This window comes from Diospyros lotus, chromosome 14 (assembly GCF_014633365.1).
Source record: "Diospyros lotus cultivar Yz01 chromosome 14, ASM1463336v1, whole genome shotgun sequence".
Lineage (NCBI taxonomy): Eukaryota > Viridiplantae > Streptophyta > Magnoliopsida > Ericales > Ebenaceae > Diospyros > Diospyros lotus.
The window spans coordinates 4,831,975-4,845,091 of record NC_068351.1 but is presented as its reverse complement, the minus strand read 5'-3'; the positions used below and the strand labels follow the sequence as shown (position 1 = coordinate 4,845,091).

The 13,117-nt window shown below is 37.3% G+C and overlaps 1 protein-coding gene across 1 annotated transcript; it reads left to right on the top strand.

The window, feature by feature from the left end:
- Nucleotides 1-10,036: 10,036 nt before the first annotated feature.
- LOC127789796 (cytochrome P450 94C1-like) lies at nt 10,037-12,080 on the top strand. The gene has a single exon (XM_052318794.1). The coding sequence runs from the start codon at nt 10,075-10,077 to the stop codon at nt 11,590-11,592; it is 1,518 nt and encodes a 505-aa protein (XP_052174754.1). The 5' UTR covers nt 10,037-10,074; the 3' UTR covers nt 11,593-12,080.
- The last annotated feature ends 1,037 nt before the right edge of the window (nt 12,081-13,117 follow it).

The window sequence follows — 13,117 nt, the reverse complement described above, 5'->3', positions numbered from 1 at the left end:
GAGATTGGAGAGCATTGACCAAGACAATTTCCTTGAGATCAACGTCGAGAATGTAGCGAATAAGCATGATGTGGTTATAATTGACAAGTTTGATGAACACCTTGACACGAGACTTCTTAGCAGTCTTATTGGCCAAGTCCTTGCGAATCACCCTCTTAGGGTATTTGGTGATGCTGGCAAATGCCTTGACGTGAGACTTCTTGGCAGTCCTCTCCGCCTTCTCTAGTGTGAGTGATTGTTCATCTTCTCTATGAGGACGACTGATACGACTCTCCGCCAACATCTACCATCTTCAATGCCGAAGTGCAGCTTTGTGTCATGCCTGATGGCGGATGAAGATGAAGGAGATGGGTAGTGGTCGACTATGGCAGTGTTTTTTTTTCTTGCTCTTTCTCTCTCTCTTTGAACTCTCTATCTCGCCGCTTTGATACCATGAAGAAGTTTTGCACTTTAAACTCCTTAATCTATTATTTGGATTGGATACATTTATATTACAAATGATAACTACTCGTATGGAAACAGTTACACACAGGGAAAAATTGTCTAATTGTACATTACAAATAACTATATAATTAATAGAACTGCCCTCTATATTTTGTCTAACTGTCTTTATTTCTTGTATACGGTTTTCTATAGTAATTAACAAGAATTGTTTATAAGATTGGCATGGATGTTTCAAGATCAAACGGGAGTATTTACTCTTTGCACCTCAATATTAGCTCTGTCCTTTTGAAAAGGAAAAACAAGATGATTTCTGGCAAATTTTCAGGAAGCAACATTGTAGGCTAGCCACCCCACCGAATGTCTGAGGGAGATAAGGTCCTGAACAAAGACTCAAGGATGGAGCACAGAGGTTCCTTCTCTTCTTTTCTAGAGCTGCTTTTAGCTGCTGTTTGTTTAAATTTAGATTCTATGTTAGTGCTTGATAGGATCATCAATGGTTGGGTTCTTTTTAAGTTGAAAGGGAAGATATGCTAATTTATTATCCTCCACTATTTCTCCATAGTCTTGCTTGGGTTAATTAAATGCTGCCTCTGAATACTTTAATTGGATATGGGTGAATAAAGGAGATGTGCGTTATAAGTTGTTTCCTCAAGGGGCAGCCAGTGAATTTTGGAACATTTTTGGATTACTGATTGAAAGGTCTTTAAATCATAATTCTGAAGTTACGTTTCAATGATGTGACCCCAATAAGAAAATCCAAGAATGTTAGTGGGGGAGTTGTTTTTGAGGCTAGACTTCCTACAAGTAGATTACTAGATAGATAATAGGCTGTACCTATGAGGGACCACTACTTTTTATGGTAAACTGAAAGTGGTATTTTCACATGCAGATTAAACTTTCCTTGTATCTGAACGCTGGTAATACTGGTATTATCCTTGGGATTATCACTTTTGCGCGGTCTCCTGTCACTCGTATTTTTTATTTCGGCAAGAAAGTAAATTACAGGTGAAGATTTTGTCTCACTGCACAGAATAAATAATCAAAAAAATACTGATATTATCTTTGTCTTTACGGAGAAAGCGTGCTATGCTAGGATGTTGTGGCATGCAAGCTTCCAACATTTAGCTCTGCTCAACATATTCCGACACTAAGAACTGTTGCCTGACCTTTGTTTGAGGAAAATTATAGCACTTGGTTTATGTTATTTCCATCACAGAAGACTCTAGTCATCAGTCCATGTTTCAGGTGGCTTCTTTTCTTTTTTCTTTTTTCTTTTTTCTTTTTCTTTTTTTTTTTTTTTTGGTTGCTAGGATAAAAGTTCAGGTGGCTTCTTTTGGCTCACCTTCCGAACAAACAAGTAAATTTAAGAAATTATTGGTTGCTGTTGACAGGGAATATATTGGTGGTTATGGCACGCCCAATTATATCTAATTGTTTGTCTGTTAGCCAAAGATGGATAAACACTCGATATGTTGATGATGCTTCTTTCTGATCCAATAAAAACCAGATTCAACGTATAGATAGAAGATCGTCATATAGCTGGCACAAATCTCCAGCCTAGTGAGTCTAGATGATGAAACATATACTGATATTGCTTGTGGTCCATCCAACAAAGTTCCAAGGCATCTGAAAAAACCTATCCTACTGACAGAAGACTATATAAAATTATTTGTATCATGCACATAATTGAGCATGCCACAAGCATTTCAGTAGAGTGATTCACCTTTTTCTGCATGCAGACATCATGGGCAGAGTCTTGCCAAGATGGTCTTAACAGTGAAGAATAGTATGAATATCATTTACTCTGCCATCATACCTAGACTTGCGCTTCCAGAACCCAGATGAATAAAATTCAATGCAGTTAGAGAAGGAGTCTGGGTTAATGTTTTGAGTCGAAATTCTTCGTTGTTTGGTATTTGCTCTATCTATTTTATTACTCATAAAACTTTTATGCTAAGTTGTCGTCCCCTTCAAAGCAAATATTGGGACAGCCGTGTCGAATTTGAACAGTGTCCTGTGTCCTACCTTTCCATCCGTTTGGTTTCTTTTCCAATCACACACACGCACACGTATGTATGTCAATGTGTTTGTACTTTACTTATACCATATGCCTTGCTTCTTGTTTTTCTCTCTGATGCTTTACTTCTTCCCTCTGCTTTCATCTCAATAGGGCCATACTAAATAAAACAAAACTTTTAAAAGTCTAATCCAATTCATAATATTCAGATGATGATAATGAAAATAATTTGTTTCTTGTCTCTCAGTAATAACGAAATAATTTGACAACTTGTTTAATTAAATTAGAGAGATCAATAATATCCATTAATTTTCTCTAAAAATCCTAAAAATATTTCGCCGATTGCTGCACAGACTCCTCAACATAAATCTTACCGTCAATTCTCATCACTGATCCTTCTTTCCTTTGATCCTCCACTCCTCATCTCTCCCTTCAAAATATCAACTCTTGGCCTAGTGTTTTCCCTCATCCCCCTGATCCCTCTCTAACCCAATAATTGATCCTTTTCTCCATGACCCTATTATAGCCTCGTCCTGTCTCCCTTGCTCTGGTTCTCTGCTTTCTCTTCTCCTTCTCTTTCCTCTCCTTGTTGATCAATCAAAGTCCACCCCTCACCCAATGCTTTCCTCTTTGTCCTTTTACTCTCTAATTCCCCCACAAACTTTGTTTTCCCTATCTTAGCATCTTCTTTGTTAGGGTTTTGGCAATTCGATTAAAGGTTCCCCTACTTTCTTGTCAAGGTTAAATCTTAGAGATTTTGATCTTCACATGAGGCTTTTGTTGTTGACCTAGCTGTGGGATCTTGGGATATAGTGTTAAGGCCTTCGGCCGTCTTTATCTTATCCAAAGACAGTTGGCAATTCCAAGCTTTGTTCAAGTATCATTGCCACTCTACCAATAACGATTTTGAAGATAGGTTTGTTCTCATGCTTTTGTATGAGCTCCCACACGACAAGTGGTTCATGAGCATTGTTTTTTGGCTCTGTGTACATATATAGTTCCTTTAGGTAGGGTTATTCTTCCCATTATGTAGTTTCTACTAGCATTGCAATGACTGGTTCTTGGAGAAGCATCTTAGATGGCTTTCATTACCTCTTGTGGAATGTGACCTTCTTGGCTCATCCCCTTAAAAAATTGTAATCCCTTTATCCTTAGCAAGATTGTTGTTCTCGAGCGATCCACCCCTAAACTTCCCTTCCTAGCATTGCTTTCATATCTGTTTATTGCCAGCTTATAGCTCGATCCTATGGTGGTTCTGCTGTTTCTGGTTTTTGGTTGTAGAGGGTTGGTTTCTCCTCCTCCTCCTCCTCCTCCTCCTCCTCCTACTTGTATTTTTATTTGCCTTGGGCCTTAAATCTCAATAATGGCAAATGATAATAATAATAATAATATAATAGTAATGAATAAATAAAGTCTCTTATTTTGTGAGAGGATGGTCATCATCATTTGCTTCAAGTAGCCTCCTCAGTCGATCCTTGCTTGTCCTCCTACTCTCCTAGTGTAAGAGGCATCCATCGGGCTCCATTAATTGTGATTGCTGTGATGATGCAAATGACGAGGGCTTTGGGTATCTATCATATTATAAGGTAAAGAATTTTATAGTGCATATCTTGTGGGTATATATATGTATATATATATGGTTAAAGTTGACCGTTTGTTTTTGCTTTTTTTTTTTTTAAAGCTGACTGGTGTTTCAGGATACAATAATAAAATTAACAAATATGTCCCGATACATTTGATCTATAAATTAATACAAGTACATCACACTCTTTGCCAATGTGATCAATTGACATGCTACCTAATTCACGTTTATTATATACTTCAACCAACCAGGCATGGTGGTTGGAAAACAAAACATGTACGTCTCTGCATGTGTTTGTTTAGTCGAATGTTTAACCCCAAAAATTGTCCTAATCTTGCTCTCTTAACCCTAATTTAGTACATTAATAAAGAACTAAAATAGCTTCAAGTTTCTTAACTTGTGTGCTGGAGACGCCAGTTTAATTAATTCTCCTTAACACTATATACACACACACACACACACTAAAATATCTCAAAACCCAAATGAAATGAAAAGGAAATAAATCCCTTTAAATTGTGTTTTTTAAACCTACCCAACACCTTAAATATTATTTCAAATCTTTTTTTTTTTTATTAGAGACGAATTTAATTAAATCCTTCAAAACGATTACTTAATCAAACAATAAATTTAGAATTTCAAACTCTAAATCATTCGATTATTTCTAAACAGCACTTTATGACACTATTCAATTAAAATTTCAAATGGGAACTCAATTATAAGATTTATTTTATTCTGTTTTGTTATATGGCCCATGTGAACTAACAGAAACCAAATGCATGCATCTTGTGTGGGTGGTGGATAAAGTCAAGAGAAGTTGTAAATTATATTAATAAGCGCAAGCTCACGTAATATTCTGAGTGCTCATTATTTTCTCTTCTCATGTGTTGTCGGCAGGCATCATCATCATGATCATACACTTAAACATTTTTCTTTTCTTTTCTTTTCTTTTTTTATAATTTATTTGATGAATATAGACTGGAAGGTTATATGTGCTATCAAATCACCTATATATATATATATATAATTGTTTTGTTGGGCCAGAAGAAGAAGTCTTTCCTGAATGGATATAAAACGTTAAGCGTGAGGAGCTCATACATTGCTACAATTAGCCATCCGCCGAAAATGACAACCAAGAAGTTTGTACGATGATTTTGTGTTAAAAAATCCTACTCTGAACGAATTCTTCCACGAGGAAAGAGAAAAGAAACCAAAAGATTATTACTTTATTATAAAAAAAAATCTAGGAATAATTTGATTGGTTGTCAAGAAGTGAAAATCTAGCTAAGGATAAGCGAGAATTATTTTCTTGGTATAATCTCCGATGTCATCCGACTTAGTATAAATGAACAATAAATATATAAGAACATTATGGGTTTTGTAGTTGCATACTTTTATATAAGCTAGATGAATGAAAATATTTGAAATTATTCTCTAAGATTCTCAAACTTGATTATCTTGAATTAAAAGCAAATCTCTTAGACTAAATAAAAATAGGCTTGAATTTTTTGGAGACGAAGCAAGTCGAATTTTTTCATTATTTTGATGCTTAGTTATCTGGAGTTAGTAAATAATTTATCAAATTAGATAATAATAATAATGTCAATTCTAGATTCTTTAGAGATGATGTGAGCTAAATATGAGCCAATAAGATATTTGGAGTTTGTGTCCAATACTCTCGTGTTTAGTTATTTTTAAGAGTTGGATGGAAATAAATGGCTAGTTTAAATTCTTCAATATATGAGAATATAGTTTGTAAAATTTTAGCGGTCATTTTTAAAATTGAGATAGATGAGTAGATGTTTGTGATTTCCTTATTACTTATTAATAAAGACATATAAGCCGAATTAATAAGTTGGAACCATGCATCTTCAATGACATTAACTTAATAATTTTCTTTAAGTCACTCAAATCAAAAAAATATTTTGCAGAAAGATACAATTAGTAGCAGCAGTCCTTTGTCAAACCTACAGAGAAACTTGGGCCAATCAAAAATTGAAGTGTTCTTTAGGTATAAAAATAAAAATAAATAAGTGTTTAATAATCCTAGCTAGGTTTGCCACCAAACAAATTAAAGGTGGCGAATAAATAAAGCCTTGCAAGAAGGGTAAATAATTAGCTGACATGACAATGTCACTTTATGATGCATAGACGAAAACCAATCTATTAATGGAGCTTTTTCTTTTTAATGACGTGATATATACGTACGTACCATATACCACTTGAAAGTTGTGGAACAATTAATTAAAGTAGGCCATCAATTAGGTAATGATTTAATTAGATAATCTACAAGTATGCAATGATAAATATAAGGTTTTTATTTTTTTTTAATAATTAATCTAAGATTTGGTGAGCTAGCTTAGCGAGGATATATTTTATTTATATACGTAGAGGTTAGAGTTGTGCAAATTAATGTTTTCCTTTTAATTAGACTGTTAATTAATGTTATTAAAGAATTAAGGACATATTTGGTTTTTTTTTTCAAAAATTAAGATATTAATGTAAATGCAGTTAAAATATAAAAATTAAAATTTTCATCAGAGAAAAATAAAAATATTTTTCATCTATTTATATTTATATTTCATTCATCATTAAACAAAGAAAATCCTCCAGTCAAGCACACCACACCACCATCTTTCTCTCGAAAATTTTATATGCACTCGTGATTTTTACTCTTTATATCCACATTAAAAATTAAACACCTAAGAGAAAAAGTCACTTTTACCTTTGTTTATAGTCACCCATAATCAAACCTTGCTTGCAACCACCCATCATCGCCAACGCCCGCCTATCATTGCCGCCTATCATTGCCACCCATCATTGTCGGCCATCATCACATCTATTGTTGACTGCTGTGATGAACGCAACTGCCATCAGTTCTCACTTTCCACCCATCATCACACTTACTTTCTCATCTCTCTCTCTCTTGTTGGCTCGTTCTCACCAACGGCCGCCATCATAGCACCCGAACCCTAAGGGTTCGGGCCTAGGGTTTGGGAGTGTTTGAACCCACCAAACCCTTGAGGTTTGGGGGTGATAAATGGGCATTTGTATTCGTCGCGACCACTAGAGATGATGGGCAATGCAGCTACTAATGGGAGTTTTATGGTGATGGGCGCCAACATTTCTCGTAGCCGTTGATAAATGTGATGATAGACAGTCACATTCATGATAATCGTCGACAGATGCAATAATGAGTGATCACGTTCCTCTTGATCGGTGACGAGTGCGATGATGGACAGCCACATTCCTTAATTGTCGACAATAATGGGTGATAATGGTCGAGTACGGTGATGGATGATGTAAATGAGTGTACAAAAATGTTTTTAAAAAAATAATTATATAATCATAAAAGATAACTGTAAAATGCAAAAGAGATAGGTACAAGTAGAATTTTCATTATGCTTTTCCACAATAATTTGGGCCGAAGACGACAAGTTCAGGGATATTGAAGATGCAGATTCCAACGACCTGCAGGGTGCAGGCAGCTACTCTAGCAAGCTCCCATCTAATCTACCTAACCCCCCTTCCCTTCCCTTCCCTGCCACAAATAGGAAAAAAGCACAGGGGTGTCTGCCTGTCCACTCCACCATTCTCCCCATTTGTCTTCTTCTCAGATAAATAAAATTATTTAAAAATTAAATACATTTAGTATCATTTAATCATTACCTAATAACTAATTAATTAGCCACACCCCCCTTCTTCTATATTCGAATCTAGGGTTGTAGGGACAACGCCACGTGATAAAAAATTCTGGGTCAATATTGGAAATCTGGGATAGCCACTAACTTCATGTACAGCCCAACCTGGGATAGCCACTAACTTCATGTACAGCCCAACGCATTAATTTATAGTTGTTAATTTCCCATCAGGGTGGTGGATGTTTGTCAAATTTTGTCTTTTTAGTTTTTTGATAGCGATGACTAGTACTGGCATGGAGCCACCTTTTTGGTTATGGCTTTTCCCATTGCGTTCACCTGTTTACAAGGACAATATGCATTTATTCTATATTATATATTATAATAATATGGTGTTATCAACTAATTAATTATCATCGTCGATCGACCCCACAAATTAATTAGGCATTATGAAAGTTTTATTAAACACATCTTTTTAATGTGTGCACTGTACTGCTGTACGTTATTTTTAATTCATAAATAAACAACCGCTTGACCGTGTGAAAAAGCAAATTAACAAATTAATTGCGAACTAATTAGTTAACCGGCCACTCTTCGATTACATATATAATTTTGAAGCATAAATAATGGCTCTGTTTGGCGTTTCTGATGTCTTGCTATTTGTCCTTCCATTGTTGGCTAATTGAACAATATAACAGTGCTATATATCATCAGAGACGCGCGGCTGATTAATTAGTTTAAGTAATTAACCAGCTTTCAGACTTCTGTAATCTCTTGTGGTAGCTAGAGTGAGTGGACTGAGAGTGAGAGGGAGATAGGAGGGGGGTAAAAGCAAGTGAAGTAGAAATTAATTCAACCACGTATATATTAGCAAAGTAAAAACATTATAATTTAATAGATTCTTGAAGTTGGAAACTAAAAAATCCCACGAAAGGTAGAATGGTTTGGGCTGGGACATTCCTTTTCGCTGGGTTCAAATCAAGCAACCTCTAAGGAATGTTCATGTTTTACTAGAAGTCGTTGGTGGTTTGTTGAGTTAGTTTGTTCTTTTTATTTCTTTTTTGACCGATCGATAAAAAGATATATGATGTGGTATATTATTTGTCACGCACATAATTTGGAGAAGTTACATATATAATTAAATGCTGATGTGACAAGAGTGAGAAATCGTATCACTATTCTCCTCCCACCTGATTAAAACCATCGTCCGTAATGAAACCAAATGCAAGTCAAACTCGTAGTTTGTCAGAAAGGACGGGGAAAGTTTCTCCCTTGCACTCAAAATCTTGGTAAGAAGGAAAGAAAGAAATAGACAAACAAGCTAGCCAGGCTAAAGTACTCCGTCAGCATAAAAAGATTCACATTCATCATTAATCCTGGACGCTCAATTATTTATTTTCTTGCAATTAATCACTCCAAACACTTAGGATAATTAAGTTACTGACTCAGAAGACGTGAAAGAAGTCGTCCTAGCTAGACTCCCAGGTCGGTAATGAATGGCTGGGATATCTGGTGTGAGACAATGGGGCAGTGATTCTTCCAAAAAAAAGAAGAGCTGGACCACTGATTGACACACCTGCATTACCCCAGCTCATCTCAGCAACAAGCAATTCTCCCTTTACCAACGCAAAAAGTACCACCACTACTCAGCTCACTGTCCACTGCTTCTCTTTTGCACACATATCTCTCTCTCTCTTTTTCTGATGATATATATTAATTCATTGCCTGGAATACAAGCACGTGTGAATTGAATTTATGTGTCCAATTCGACAGTAATACTCAGAAGCTGCTGACGCAGAAAGTTGCTTCTTCAAGCTGTACTTCATTCATCATTCCTCTGCCCATGCGTGCTCCATGCCCTATCCTTAATTTGTCCCTTCAACTATTTTATACCCATAAATACACACACCCCCATATATACATATATATTGCTATCTATGCTATTATTGGAAAAGGTTATTAGAACCTTATACATTTAGCCCGTATAATAACTAGAGTATATTATCTTTCAAAAGAAGGATAAGAATATATCAAAACGTGTCTGCTTACTACATTCTAGCTGGTATTTATTCTTCTTCCATGCAATAACATATTAATCTTTTATTTTCCATTTAGAGCCTTACTTTTTGTAAGAATATATCACGTAACTCATATTATAATTAAACAATTTTTTTTGTAACTAATATCACACATCACAAGTGCACATAGCTAGCCAGTGTCTGTTGGTATATCTGTGTGATTTTTCTAGTAAATAAGAACTTAGATATATAGAGTAGTTTAATGGAAACTTACAGGGCACGTGTCGTTCTCAAAAGTATATATAAAAACATAGCATTTACCATCTCTTCGCCTTCCCTTCGATTGGTCTCTTCTCGTCCTCATCCTTTTTATCTCCAATGGAGTCTGAATCTTCATGGTGGTTGCAGCCTCTCCATGCCTCCTTTTCCTCCCTTATCTTCTACCTCATCATCGCCGCCATCCTCATCTGTCTCTTTCCATACTTCCTCTATTTAGCTCGCCCCAAGCTTTGGTGCAGCTGCCAAGTTTGCCAAGCCTACATCACTGCAGCCTGGTCGATCCAATTCAATAACTTGTGCGATTGGTACACTTATCTCCTAAAAAACTCTGCTTCCAGAACCATCCACGTCCATGTCCTTGGCAACACCATCACCGCCAACCCGGATAACGTCGAGTACATGCTCAAGACGAGGTTCGAGAATTACCCGAAAGGAAAACCCTTCTCTGCAATTCTGGGTGACCTTTTGGGAAGGGGCATATTCAACGTTGATGGCGATTTATGGCGGTTCCAGAGAAAAATGGCGAGTCTTGAGCTTGGGAGACTCTCAGTACGTTCGTATGCCTTTGAAATTGTGAATTATGAGATTGAAAGCCGGCTAGTCCCGCTTCTTTCTTCCGTGACGGGGAAAGAAGAAGGTATTTTAGATTTACAGGACGTGTTTCGGAGATTTGCATTTGATTGTATTTGCAGATTTTCGTTTGGTTTGGATCCGAAGTGTCTAGAACTTTCTCTACCCTTGTCGGAATTCGCCGTCTCCTTTGACCTAGCTTCCAAATTGTCGGCCGAACGAGCCATGATCGCTTCCCCGTGGGTTTGGAAGATAAAGAGGATGCTGAATTTGGGTAGTGAAAAGCAACTAAGAGAAGCCATCAAGACGATCAAAGTTCTAGCCCAAGAGGTCATTAGGCAAAGGCGACAAGTCGGGTTTTCGACACACAAAGACCTTCTTTCTCGATTCATGGCTACCGTAAACGACGAAACGTACTTGAGAGATATTATCATAAGCTTCCTCCTAGCCGGCCGGGACACTTTGGCGTCGGCCTTAACGAGCATTTTCTGGCTGCTGGCGAACCACCCGGAGGTAGAATCCTCCATTCTAATCGAGCTTGATCGAGTCATCGGGGCAAACCAAACCCTCACAAGCTTTGAACAAATGCTGGAGCTTCATTACTTGCAAGCAACGGTCTATGAAAGCATGAGGCTTTACCCGCCAATTCAATTCGATTCTAAATTCTGCCTAAAAGACGATCATCTTCCTGATGGAACCTTCGTGAAGGGAGGAACAAGGGTGACTTATCATCCATACGCTATGGGCCGGATGGAGGAGATTTGGGGCCCCGATTGCTTGGAGTTCAAGCCTGAGAGGTGGCTGAAAGACGGCGTTTTCTTCCAAGAAAACTCGTTCAAGTACCCGGTTTTCCAAGCCGGCCCTAGGGTCTGTTTGGGGAAAGAAGTGGCCCTGGTGGAGCTGAAAAGCGTCGTGCTTTGCCTTTTGCGGAGGTTCCACGTCAAACTAACTTCACCAGTTGAAACGCCACGGTTCTCGCCCGGCCTCACCGCCACTTTCAGCGGCGGTTTGCCGGTCTTGGTCAGAGAAAGGCGAACATTAAGCTAAAGGTTTTCCCCGTCATATGTCCTAAATACTTCTCGCTAGTTGCATCTTTCTTGCTAATTATGAATGCATTTGTTGTAATAATAACTAATGAAGGATGTTTAGGGCAAATGATAGAAAAACGCGTCTATTTGACGCGACTCTAAATTTGGATTCGCAGCCCACGAATTGGCATCGATCGATCCATATGTGCATCAGACTGACTGGCCCTGAATTAATAATCAGAAGCGAAAGATGATGGATCGGAGGCATGTCGGTGGGATATTTGTTAGCAAAGATTTATGCTGGGTATGTAGCTAGCTAGCTAGCTGGTGTTTTCTGGCATTGTGCAGATATCTTGGTAAAATTCCAAGAGGAAGAAGTTCTGTGCTTGTCAGTTGAGTGTACATATCTGTAGTGTTTGTCTTGTAAGAAGAAGAAGATTCTAGCTATGGTGGGCAACCATTTAATTCGTGCTCTTTTACGGTTATTGATTTTCATTACTTGTCGAAGGTTATTCAGTGATATATATTATGCCAGGTCCCGGCAGGGTTAATTAAAACCAGACATTAATTATCATGAAATACAAATTGTGTACAAAATATACATACATACATGATACATATATATATATATATACATATCCCCATGAGACCCCACCTATTGTACCATTCCATAGTGTTTCCGAAATGAAGTTGGTAATGCATGATTCATCTGAATGTCAACGGTTTGAAATGCTAAACAGTTTGGAATCCAAACCCCCACCAAACTCGCCAATGCAAAAATGAGTAAGATATCAAGAGACGAGAGCAGCATTGTTTGAATCGATATTGTCGAAAGATAATATGAGAACCTCCATGAACTTGACGGTTAACTAGCTAATCTCTCCATTCCTTTCTTAACTAACTGCAAATACATTTCTGCCATTCTGCATCTTGATGATGTGCGTGATATGTTTGGCCAGTTGCTTAATTGGAGCAGATTAGTTAATGCTTGTCCAAGTTTTTGATGATTAAAGCTGGAGAAGTGGGATACTGAGTTGCATTCGTTGTTTTAATTAGAGCCGTTGAGGCATCTTATAATTGTTTTCATGGGGAATTTGATACCACACCATGACTGTGTACGTACGTCTCTGCACCATGTGTGCGTGTGTGTTATGTGCGCCCGTGTGGACATGCAGCATATATTGCGCATTCATTTCACATGAGGCCTTCGTGTGTGTGTGTGCGTGTGTGTGTGTGTTGACACATCCTCGAAAATATAGCTCTTGATTTCCGGATTCATGATTCGACCCCAAAGGCTTCATTTCACTGTTTGTTGCTACCGTTTTGTCTCTTGTTTTATCTCTCCTCCTCAAAAAAAGAAAAAACTTTAAACTATGATGAGCTCCCCATCATCACAAATTTAATCATTAGACAGTCGACCGTATCAGCATATATATATATATATATATCATCCATCAATAGATAGATATCCTTAATTTGTTTTAAAATGAAATAACTCACATTAATCCATCACACTGTCAATTAATCCATGGATGTAAGAAACT